This window comes from Podarcis vaucheri (assembly GCF_965113315.1).
Source record: "Podarcis vaucheri genome assembly, chromosome: 11".
Taxonomy (NCBI): domain Eukaryota; kingdom Metazoa; phylum Chordata; class Lepidosauria; order Squamata; family Lacertidae; genus Podarcis; species Podarcis vaucheri.
Window position 1 is genome coordinate 56,410,318 of NC_138749.1, and position 12,879 is coordinate 56,423,196.

The 12,879-nt window shown below is 47.9% G+C and overlaps 1 protein-coding gene across 4 annotated transcripts in view; it reads left to right on the forward strand.

Moving 5' to 3' along the window:
* S1PR3 (sphingosine-1-phosphate receptor 3) overlaps nt 1–11,570 on the forward strand; it is an 86,206-nt gene extending 74,636 nt beyond the window's left edge. For all 4 annotated transcript variants that reach the window (XM_082241646.1, XM_082241645.1, XM_082241647.1 and 1 more), the window contains exon 2: nt 10,181–11,570. In XM_082241646.1, coding sequence (XP_082097772.1) covers nt 10,341–11,459 — 1,119 coding nt within the window. In that variant the 5' untranslated portion in view covers nt 10,181–10,340 and the 3' untranslated portion in view covers nt 11,460–11,570. The remainder of the gene's footprint in view (nt 1–10,180) is intronic.
* Nucleotides 11,571–12,879: the final 1,309 nt, after the last annotated feature.

Consider the following 12,879-nt stretch of genomic DNA (forward strand, 5'->3'; position numbering starts at 1 on the left):
AAGTCCAGGGCCACCCTCTCCCACGGTTCAAACGGTGTTTGCAGCGGTTCTAACAGTCCCGCCGGTGGTCTGTGTACCGGCTTGGCCCTCTGGCAGGTGTCGCACCTCGCGACGTAGTCCGCGACCTCTCCTCTCAGCCTGGGCCACCAGAAGTCTCTCGCGACTAATTCCATCGTTTTCTCTGTGCCAAAGTGACCGGCCGTGGGTTCGTCGTGCAACTGTTGCAGTACCTTGGCGCGAAGGTCGTCTCCTGGTACATAGACAGCCCCTTTGCGTAGGAGCAAGCCGTCCCGCACCTGGAACTCGTCCGTGGTAGCCGTGCCTCTGAGCAGTTCCGCCATCTTGTCTTGCGCGAATGAGTCGTCCCGCAATGCACGTCGCACCGCATCCAGGTCTACTGTAGCTGAGGCACACGCCCACGCCGTCGGTGCGAAGATGTGCATGGCCGCCGCTGGCGTCACCTCTTCTAGGTATTGCGGTTTTCGGGACAGTGCATCCGCCATGATGTTGGTGTCGCCTGGGACGTACTCTATTCGGAAATTGAAGTCAGCAAAGAACTCCGCCCAACGTATCTGCCTCTGGTTCAGGAACTGAGCCGTGCGCCAGTGCTCCAGATTCTTGTGGTCCGTGCAGACCTGCACCGTGTGCTTGGCGCCGATTAGGAAGTGCCTCCACGCCTTGAAAGCTGCATGAATGGCCAGCAACTCCCTGTCCCAGATGGTGTAGTTCTGCTCCGACTTGCTGAGCTTTCTGGAGTAGAACGCTCCCGGCCGCCACACCCCCTGCGGGTCTCGCTGCAGCAGGACAGCTCCCACGGCTCTGTCTGACGCGTCTGTCTCTACCCTCAACGGTTTACTGGGGTCGATATGCAGCAGTTGCTTCTCCGATGCGAAGAGATGCTTGAGCGCTTGAAAGGACTGTTCCGCCTGCTCCGTCCAGATGAATTTCTTTTTTTTGGAGCTGAGCGTGTCCGTAATTGCTGCCGTCTGCATCGCGAACCCCTTGATAAACTTGCGATAGAAGTTGGCGAAGCCGACAAACCGCTGGACCTCCTTCCGGTTGCGCGGGCTCTTCCAATCCAATACCGCACGAACCTTGGTGCTGTCCATGGCTATCCCCTTGTCCGACAACTTGTATCCCAGGAAATCCACCTCCGTCGTGTCGAACTGGCACTTCTCCAGCTTGGCGTACAGTCTATGTTGTTGCAACCTGCTGAGCACCTCCCTCACGTCTCGGTCGTGAGCTTGCTGCGAGTCAGAGAAAATCAGGATGTCATCCAGGAAGCAGACGCATGTCTTGTAGAGGAGTCCCTCCAACACGTGATGCATAAAAGCTTGAAAACAGTGAGAGCCATTTTGTAATCCAAAGGGCATAACTCTGTATTCGTAGGTGCCCAGCGGTGTGAACATGGCCGTCTTCCACTCATCGCCCTCCCGCATGCGGATGAGATTGTACGCCCCTCGCAGGTCCAACTTGGTGAACACGCGTCCCTTGCGCACCGTCGCGAGGAGGTCGTCAATCCTGGGCATGGGGTAATCAGACGGTTTGGTCATCTGGTTCAAAAGGCGGTAGTCCACAACGAGTCTTTTTTGGGGCGTGTCTTTCTTTTTCACGAAGAAAACGGGACTGCCCCCCACTGCCTTGGACTCTCTGATGAAGCCACGCTCCAGATTATGCTCGATGAACTGTTTGAGTTCCTGCATTTCATCTTCAGACATGGAGTATAGCCGCCCCTTCGGCAGCGTCGCCCCCGGTAGGAGGTCAATCTTGCAGTCATATGGCCGGTGAGGGGGTAGCTTGTCCGCCTCCTTCTCGCAGAAGACCTCCAAAAAGCTCGCGTATTTGTGGGGGACCGCTTGCAACGTTCCCAACTGCAGTTGTGATTCCTCCTCCTCTCCCTCCCGTCGGGGCAGGATGCAGTGTTCTGCGCAATAAGAGGAGCCGAAGATCAGTTGTCTCTGGTACCAAGCCAGTGTCGGACTGTGCCTGTCCAGCCAACTCATGCCCAACACAATGGGCGTGTCCGACAGTTGGGTGACATTAAAACTGATGACTTCCCTGTGGTTGCCAAGGCGCATCACCATCGGTGGCGTCTGCTTCACCACCTGCCCCCCTAGCAACTCTCTGCCATCCACTGTGACGACTTGCAGGGGCAGAGTGGCAGGCAATAGCTGTATAGCGTGCTGCTCCACAAAGCTCTGCGCTATAAAGTCTGCGTTGCTTCCAGAATCCACAGAAAGCGGCACTTCGATAGTGACGCCGTCGGGTAGCTGGAGAGATGCTGTGAGCTGCACTACTGGTTTGGGTGGGAGGGGATCCGTGGGTTGCAATATCGCTGGGGACTGCTTCACAGATGCGTCTGGCTGGGCCCCAGTGCCTCCGTCTCCAGCCAGACATCGTCGTTTCCCTGCTGTGGTTCTCCTTGCTGCGTTGCTGCAGTCACCATTGCTGAGGCTGCAGTGTGCTTGTGGAGCCTCCGGGGACACTCCTTCGCCAAATGGCCTGGATCCTCGCAGATGTAACACTTCCTGTTCCCTCTAGGAGGCTTCGCTTTCACTGCTGCCGGTGCTAGGGCTCTGGCTGCTGACTGAGCCCTTGCACCTCCAACCTCCATCGGTTCCCCTCCCCCTCCTGGCGGAGGTGTGGATTGCGCACGCGCTGCTTCCCTCGGAACGAAAGAGAAACTTCTCGCTGCTTCGCGCCCTCCACGTCCTTCATCTCTGCACCATGGACGTTCTTCCAGCCTCACCCCCACAGTCAGCGCCCTTTGGACCACCTCCTGCGTGCTTCGGGGCCTCTCCCCCCTTGCAATTTCATCCTTAACCGCAGAACTTAGACCCTCCCAGAAGAGGTCTCTGACAGGGGGCGAATCCCGATCCCATTCTAAAGCACTGACCAGCGCAAAAAATCGGGCGTGATACTGCCGGACGCTCGCCCTCCCTTGTTTTAGTCCATGAATCTCCCGTCTGGCAAGATCCACATCGATAGTAGACAAAAAACACGCATCCATCGCTTTGATAAAGGCATCTGCATTCTGAAGCGCCGGATCTTTATCCCTCCACAAATTGCGCAGCCAGGCTTTGGCATCCCCATGCAAATGGGACAATATGAACCCCACCTTCTCTTCCTCATCTCTAAAGTCTTTTGCCAGCCGTTGCAGTGCGCACATTACGTCTGCTCTAAAATTAGGGTACTGTTGCAAAGTCCCATCGAAATGAGCCACAAGCCCTCCTGCTCTCCGTGCCAATCCCACGCCCTCCGGTCTGGGTCCCGGTTGCCCTTGCTTAACAAGCATTTCAAACCTGGCGTGTAGGTCTCTGTAGGCGGCTGTAGTCTCCTCCTCCCGTTTCTTGGAAGCCAATACCTCTGAGGACAACTGGGTCACTGCCTCTTGCAGCGCGGAGATCCTCTGTTCTTCCGTCATCTTGCTAACCTTTGTGAGCTTGCTTACAGACACCCCTCTTCCTCCCCTAGCGGCTTCTGCTCCCGCTGCGAGGTTTCAGGTTTCTGAAGCTTTGAAGAGATGGGTCTTACTGTCAGAGCTGCTACCAGGTCCCAGCTCACATAGGACCACGCCACACAGCGTCCACTTTAAAAGAGTCTTTATTGAGTTACAGGTTTCATTTCCGAACTGCAGCGTGCAGCTCTACACCTTCTGCCCTAGGTCGGCGAAGACCCATCTGAGTCCCCGCCTCTTGCACACCAGCTTAATACCCTAGCCTTGCTCCACCTCCTTCGCCTCTCCCTACGTCTCTGGGTCCTTCTGCCCCCCTGGGACTCCTCCCTTCTACTCTCCTCTGACGCTGACCCCCCTGATCCTTCCGCTTCCTTTCGGCGGGCTTTGGGACCTGGCTCACTCTCCGGGCTGCTTACTGCTCCAGCTTCCGCTGCATTTGAACTTGGCGCGCGCGCCCAACTCTCTACTTTCCTCTTGACCGTTGCCTCGCTCTCTGAGGAGGGCGTGACCACCCCTGACTCGTGCCCTCCCTCCTGCTGACGGCCTCCGGAACCCGATGCCTGGCTGCCTTCCTCCCTGCTGCTCTCAGTCTTGAGCGTGGGTCCCGACTTCCAGCTGCTGCTCTCTGAATCTCCTCTGTTCCCTTCCTCCTGGGGTGTCCCCCCGGATCCCCCCCTTGCTCTGCTCACTGGGGCTCCCTTTTGGGAGTCCTCTGACTCACTGCTTAGGCTTGGAGATCTCGGGTCGTCATCATCACTCATTCTCCCTTCGGCTTCCTCCCCCTCGCTCTCTGTTTCCACCCTTCTCTGCTTCTCTGCTTCTGAACCCCTGACAGGTACAGTCATGCCTCGGGTTACAGACGCTTCAGGTTGCCTTTTTTGGGTTATGGACCGCCGAAACCCAGAAGTACCCGAACAGGTTACTTCTGGGTTTCGGCGGTCCCACATGCACAGATGCACTAAATCGCACTTTGCACATGCGCAAAAGCACCGAATCGCAACCCGTGTTTGCACAGATGCGCAGCTGCGGGTTGCGAATGTGCATCCTGCACGGATCACGTTTGCAACCCAAGCGTCCATTGGCACCATTTTATTTTTTTCTTTTGGCTATGGCTCAACTTTATTCACCACCAATTCCCTTTCTTCCTCTTGCTAAGGGGCTAGTTCCTGGGACATTTCTTTTCAACATAAGCTCAGGTTTTTCTTTTCAATGTAATTTTTATCATCAGTCTGTAATCTTATGTGCTACGGTAAAAATTCCCAGGCTCCTATAAATCAGATAATTTGAAAGGTAGGGTTGTTGGTATCAGTTCCTGGGATTTTAGATTTATCTCTCAACATAACAAGAGCTAGAAGGCAATTCGAGAAATAAGAATGACTTAGGGCTGTAGGATAAAGGTTTGCCTGCACATTGATGGACTTCTAAGGAGGTCTGGCTAAACAGTTGTGGACCTCAGAACTGCTCTAGATTAATCCACTGGGAGCTTTATGAATATAAGATATAACTGTCATTCTTTGTTCTGAAAAGACCTTTGGATGTCTAGGTCACTGCAACCATCAGAGTGAGACCTACCATTAGGTAAAATGAAGCCATCACCTCTATATTTTATGAAAATAAAAACAAACAAACAAAGCAGATGTGTCCTCAAAATCTTTGTTTGTTTGTTTTTATTTTCATAAAATATATACACCACTTCATTGTAAAAAAACAACACCACACCTCCAAAATAGCTTACATTTAAAGTACAGAGGTACCTTGGGTTACATACGCTTCAGGTTACATACGCTTCAGGTTACAGACTCCGCTAACCCAGAAATAGTGCTTCAGGTTAAGAACTTTGCTTCAGGATGAGAACAGAAATCATGCTCCAGCGGCGTGGCAGCAGCAGGAGGCCCCATTAGCTAAAGTGGTGCTTCAGGTTAAGAACAGTTTCAGGTTAAGAACGGACCTTCGGAACGAATTAAGTACTTAACCCAAGGTACCACTGTACTCTTTTATCACTTTAAACAGTCATAGCTTTCCCCCTAAGAATCCTGGGATCTGTAGTTTGTAAATGGCACTGAAAGTTGTTAGAGGAGACCCCTGTTTCCCTCACAGAACTACAACTCCCAGAGTTCCCTGGGAAGAGAGATTTATTGCTAAGCCACTCTGAATTGTAGATTTGTGAGGAGAACAGGGGTCTTTAAACAAATCTAAGCAGCTTTTTTTAAAAACTACAATTTGCATATGTCTTTGTGGGGAGCCAATACTGAGTGTCATGAGAAGGTAACTAAATTGGCTACTTAATTTATTCCCATGTTATTTTTTTACTGCAAGGGACAGTGCTTTTTCTGTCTCAGGTGCTAAAGTAGCCTTGGATAATATCTAACTTGACTTTGGGGGCTGGATTTGCGGCTCCCTCTCAGGGCTGGTCCCATCAGCCAGGCACACCTTGGGAACTGGCCAGTGATTAGAAAGACTGAAGAGAATGAAAAGGAAGCACTTATGACTTACGTTAGCTTGGCTAAAACCACAATTGAAATCAGCTGATAACATATGTGAGAGTTATATTCTAAAAGAATGACAAAATCACATTTCATAGAAGCCAAGACAAATAGCGGTCGGCTTAAAAGATGCATGCGTTTTCTAAGAAACGGCATTTTGTGAGCTGCAGTTCTCTAGATTGCATTTGCAGTCGCAAAGCTATGCAGAGCAGACACACAGAGAGCATAAAAAGCCAAGTCCTGTCCTAGACATTGATGCCACTGATGGGAACTTGACAGATTATACACAATAACTCACCACTGAAGAACTCTTACATAAAATATATACGATGTTTGCTTTTTCACTTTAGATGTGCTTGCTTTTCTATGGTCTGACGATTTCTGCTCACGGCCACCCACACACAAAAAGAGGAAAGCTGAAATAACGTTCCGTGTGTCTTTTATTTGTTTAAGTTTCTGTGTTGCTATGTGGAGTATTATAGCACCGGAGAGATGTGAGACTTGCTCCTGTTGTGTTCACCTGACAAAGAACCAGCTTATCAATGGGACTGTATAATTTGGCATGACTCTGGTGAATGGTCATTCTGCCATGGGACTGCACAGTTAATATTTTGTACATGAGTAACTTTTATTATTTATTCCATTTTTTATCTCACGTTTCCTTCTAAGTGCTCTTGGTTTGCATCAGCTGTGTGTGGGGAGGGCAAATAACTGGGTGGATCAAGGTGATTCAGGGATCTTTCCCTCATTCTGAGTCAAAGTGTGATGTTAATAACCCCCTCCCCAAGTTGGACAAGGATCCTGCAATGCTTTGTGTCACTGCATTTTGTACCTTATAGCTTTATATTTTCCTACATCTATGTGTTTCTATGGAGCAATGACCTCTGCAAAATATTGCCTGATTTACAGTGGTAAAGTAAAGGTAAAGGGACCCCTGACCAACAGGTCCACTTGTGGTCGACTCTGGGGTTGCGGCGCTCATCTCGCTTTATTGGCCGAGGGAGCCAGCATACAGCTTCCGGGTCATGTGGCCAGCATGACTAAGCCACTTCTGGCAAACCAGAGCAGCACACGGAAACGCCATTTACCTTCCCGTCGGAGTGGTACCTATTTATCTACTTGCACTTTGACGTGCTTTCGAACTGCTAGTTTGGCAGGGGCAGGGACCGAGCAGCGGGAGCTCACCCCATCGCTGGGATTCGAACCGCTGACCTTCTGATCGGCAAGTCCTAGGCTCTGTGGTTTAACCCACAGCGCCACCTGCATTATAGGAGTGCTTCAAATGTACATCGTGGGTGTGATCAAGAGACAATCCCTTGCTCCCCCCCCCCCCGGATTTTCCTTCTTCCACAAAAAGCCCTTGGACCTATTTCTCTACAATTTGTCAGTCTCTGGAGGAGCACCTGTGTCTTAAAATTTCACCCACTTTGGCCAAATAAGGAAAATGACTTCATAGGGTGGCTGTGGAGAGAAAATGAGGATTGGAGAAATTATGTATACACAGATCTCAAGATTCAACCTGTATCCGTACATAAGTAGGTTAGGCTGAGAGACACAGTCTCACAGTCATCCAGTGAGCTTTAGAAATCTCATTCATCTGACCCCAACCCGCTGTTCACTACATCACACTAAATCTCCATTGCTTTTTCATTCTTGAGCCCCTGCATCATTTTTTTGACAGAACAACAAGGTGGCCAAAATTCTTCTCAACAAAATAATAGACCAGCTGACGGAAGCATTATTTTTGGTGGTATATGTAGCAATTCTAATATTACTGTGACTTTGAAAAAAGAATCCTCTACATCTAATATTTCTGCGGTGTGTTCCCAATGGATGTTGATTCTTTCCTTTTCTATGGTGAAAAGGTGTTATCAATGATCACATAGCATTCCCTTGTTGCAGGACTCCAACTCCCATCAGCCCCTGCCAGCATGGCCAGTGGTCAGGAATTATGGGAGCTGTAGCCCAGTAACATATGGAGGGCCACAGGTTCCCCACTCTGGTTTAAAGACTAAACATGCAAAGCTGGTCAGTGTGAGATCGGTACCCACTGAATTGAAGCCATGGGAACAGATACTAATTCCATGGACAAAAATGCCTGTGATTTGGCCTGCCTGTCCGGTTGCCAGTCTTTAAACATTACAGGAATGCCATGAGAAATATGCCTTCCTTTTGGGTTCCAGGAAAGTTTAAAAGGCACCTTAATGTGACAAACAGAGTTCGGAAGAATGAGAAGTTTGGTTCTTGATAGCTTGGCCACAAGGGGACAGATTTAACTTCTATATAAGTAAGTGGCTTACTTCCCCACCCCCACCCCCTGTAAGGAAAGGACAGTGTTCTGTTGTGGGGGCAGCTACAGTTGAAATAAAACATGCCTCTGGCACTGTTACTATGGCCAGAAATTCCATGGAAGAGGAAGGAGTGCCATACTCCCATCTCTGAAGCCAACTTCAAGGTTGCAGCAATACCAAGGATGAGCAATACAGTGGTACCTCGGGTTAAGTATTTAATTCGTTCTGAAGGTCCTTTCTTAACCTGAAACTGTTCTTAACCTGAGGTACCACTTTAGCTAATGGGGCCTCCCGCTGCCGCCGTGCTGTTCTCATTCTGAAGCAAAGTTCTTAACCCGAGGTACTATTTCTGGGTTAGCGGAGTCTGTAACCTGAAGCGTATGTAACCCGAGGTACCACTGTATTTCTGAGGCATACCTTACCCCAGACAGAATACCAAATTCAGTGCAGGAGGCAGGAAGGATGAACGGATGCAATGCACGCCACTAACTCTTTCCCTGCTCCCATTCTGAATGCAGCTTCCGAATTGGAATAGACAAGCATTCCTTACATACCCTTCATGGCCCGGAGGCCACGTTTGGTTTTAGGGAACAGACTGAATGGACGGATTTGAGAGATAGTTCATAAAGATATTTATAGGCAATGCTGGTTTGAATTTATATGGTTTTTATATGGTTGGGAGCTGCCCAGAGTGGCTGGGGAAACCCAGTTGGATGGGTGGGGTATACATAATAAATTATTATTATTATTATTATTATTATTATTATTATTATTATTATTATTAATATTATCATCATCATCATCATCACTATTAACATTATTATTATCATTATATCACAGACACACCAAATGATTATAAAATGTTCAAAAGAAGGTTTCCTTTAGATGTTATAACATATTATTGAATACAAATCTTTCACTTGCAATTTTACCACTTTGCTCCCATTTTTTCCTCTAGAGAGAAAGGACAGGGCTTTTGTAAAAGGCAGAGGAAATCATTCCACATTGCATTCATTTGCTTAGGTTTTACAAAAGAAGATTGAGTTTCAATCCAATTGTGCATTTTGGAAAATAGCCCTCCCTGTTGTTGTTTTATTGATGCAGGATTGTACCCAACAAAGTTGTTCCCATTAGTGCAAAGTCTTCTGCCGGTGCAACAAGACTTCCTCTACTTCTCTGTCTCTGAGGGACCATCCCCACTCCCTGATCTGTTCTGGAGGTTAGGGGAAACTCCAGAACAGATTTTTTTTTGTGGGGAGGGGTGCCAGGAGGAGAGGAGAGGAAGTCCCACTGTACAGGCAGAAGTCCTTGCACTAATGAGATGACTTCATTGGATACAACCCATGACTTTTGTTGCACCATTTTCTTTTGGACTGTTGACATTTTATCGTTTGCTAACCCGCAGCCTTGGCAATTTTTTGAAATGAGAGGCGGCGTACAAATAATATAAATAAATAGGTATCCTCCCTCATTTTGTTTAAATGTGATTTTGAAGAGATTTGGAAAGTGAAGTTATTGGTCTATTTAACGTAAGACTTTGTTGTTGCTTGTGATGAAGCTAGGGACAAAAGCTGTGGGGCTGCCACCAGAATAGGAGCCCATTCTCTTCCATAAAGAGAGACATTTGTCCAAATCATCATACTGTGTGTGTCTCTCCTTTCCTGTTGCACATAATTTGCAGGTGACAATGGTTTGAAAATATGGGGGATCAACTCAGTGGTCTTACTTGTTATTAAATTTGGAGAGTGAAGATAGAGAAAAACTTGGCAGAAGATGGTAGCCCCAAGCATCTGGGAGCTTCTAGATCTGCTCTGCCGATCTCATTAGCTAAACATCTGCAAGAGCCCACATATCTGTTCTCTATTGCATTTTATCAGAAAGTATGAGCTTGCTGTTTTTAATATGAAGTCAGGTGATTTAATATGTTGTCATTTGTTGCTGTTTCAAAGGTTTTGGTGGAAGCACGGCAGGCTGCTGACATGCGACCAGTACGGAAGCTGAGCTTTTCGAAGACGTCTTCTAAGAGGTGTGTTGCGGGCTCCCCCTTGTGGGAATTAATTGGATCAAAACTTCCCTGATTTGAAAAGCGGATCAGTCCAAAGCTGAGCCATGGATATGGTGAGCACGCAACCGTCTGTCCAAGAATTTGAAGGGATGGACCCTCTCATCCGCCGCCATTACAACTTCACGGGGAAGCTCATCCGAGGAAAAGAAAAAAGCCTGACGACCATTATCCTTCTAATCGTTTGCAGCTTCATCATCCTGGAGAACCTGATGGTGCTGATTGCCATCTGGAAAAACAACAAGTTTCACAACCGCATGTATTTTTTCATTGGCAACCTGGCCCTCTGTGATCTGCTGGCTGGGATAGTTTACAAAGTAAACATCTTGATGTCAGGAAACAAGACCCTGTCCTTGTCTGCTCAGATTTGGTTTATTCGAGAAGGCAGCATGTTTGTGGCTCTGGGGGCTTCCACATTCAGCTTATTAGCGATCGCCATCGAGAGGCATTTGACAATGATCAAAATGAGGCCATACGATGCCAATAAGAAGTACAGGGTCTTTTTGCTCATCGGAACGTGCTGGCTTATCTCAGTTTCCCTGGGTGCCTTGCCAATCCTTGGCTGGAATTGTGTTGCGGACTTAGCTGACTGTTCCACTATTTTGCCGCTCTATTCCAAAAGGTACGTGGCCTTTTGCATCACCATCTTTATAGCAATCTTGGTGGCCATTGTCCTCCTCTACGCCCGGATCTACATCTTGGTGAAGTCCAGCAGCCGCAACGTCACCAACCACAACAACTCGGAGAGGTCCATGGCATTGCTTCGGACAGTTGTGATTGTGGTCGGGGTCTTCATCGCTTGCTGGTCGCCGCTGTTTATCTTGTTGCTGGTCGACGTGGCCTGCAAAGTGAAAGAATGTCCCATTTTGTACGAGGTGCACGGGTTCATTGCCTTGGCGGTCCTCAATTCAGCCATGAACCCCGTCATCTACACCCTAGCAAGCAAAGAAATGCGCCGGGCTTTCTTCCGCCTCGTCTGTGGCTGCTTGGTGAAGACCAGCGCCACCACGTCGCTGCCGATCCAGCCCACCCCAGATCAGAGTCGCAGCAAGTCCAGCAGCAGCAATGCACAGAAACTGAAGGACGAGCACCCACAGACTAACGCCTCACCAGGTTTAGCGGAAAAGAACGAATCATCATTTCACAATGGGAATTGCTGCAAATGAAGTCCGTCAGCTCTGCAAGGCTAAGGATTCTTTAACTGGCTTTTTAAAAGAGCCGAATGGAAGCCTTTGGTGGGGTTTCATGCACTTAAATCACAGGGAGAAACACTCATTGATGGCTTTTTTTAGCCCAGGCAGTTTTGAACTCTGTTTTAGTTCTGTGAGGGATGGACTCAGGAAGGCACTTCACTGCCTCCCGAAATCCTGTATCAAGAAAAATGGCACATTTGACATGGTGCAAAATTTATAGGCATTAGGGAATCAATGCAGAAACCATGGTGGGTTATTTAAAACCAATAAATGAAACCCAGTCTGCACCTCCCAAATAATATGCAAGTCTAAAAAAGCTGGAGGTGCTGTGTAAGTTTTTTTATTGCTATCTGTTCCGTGCCTTTTGGGCCCGGCTGCTGCCTCCCTTCCTTCGTCCCTTCCTTCAAACAGCCTACCTTCTTGACCTCTATACAGAACACAATGCCTGGGATCTGTGGGAGATTTCGTTCCCACCCAAACCCATCTTTTGCTTTCTCCACCCAAGTGGGACGGGTTGGCAACATTATACAACTGACCTCCTCCCCAGGAGTTAACAGTATTTATAGATATTCTTTGATATCACCGTTCCTCAGCCAGTAGTGCTGGGGAAGGGGGAGAATCACATGGGCAGATGGCAGCCAATGCTAGCCTATTATGTGTATATAAAAATGTGTGTGTGTATCGGTCGATTCACAGGAAACATTTCCATTCACCAAGCACTGCACACCCTCTGCAGGAATGTGTATCCCCTATATGCTGACATTTAAAGTTACGAGAGAGATTGTTTACCTTCGCAGTGCTGCATTATTTTCCAACTTTTGCATCTTGTTGTTATGTTAATGGATTCACACTACAAGTATTATTTGACGTGGCATCCCAAGAAATAAATGCTTAGGACCGATCGCTGTGCCACAAGGCATAAACTACCATATTATGAAGGCAAGGAACTCACGCTGACATGAACAGACAGATGGATACCCCAGAACAAATATTTAGGGTTGAACTGCCAGCCTAATTATCTCTTTATTTATGCCAGTTGTTTGGCAAAAGTTTACATTATCTGATGTTGTCACCATGATTTCCTGTGTAATATACCAGATCTTACAAGTACTGTGGGCAGGTATGTTCCAATAGTGGTGTTTTGTTTTTGTTTTTTTAAACTTCACCAACAAAATTTTGGAGGAGAGAAGTTGGATGCTACACGAACCCAGTATTGCAATTATCAATGCAAACATCCTGCGAGAATAGCTAAATGTGAAGGCTGCGACTACAAGGCATTTTGGTTTTGTTCTAGGACTTTAAAAAAAACGTAATATTGGCTCATTCTCCTTGAATTTCTTCTTTATTTAATGTAGTTTAGTGCCCAACTGAAATATGTGTCTTGGTATTTTAT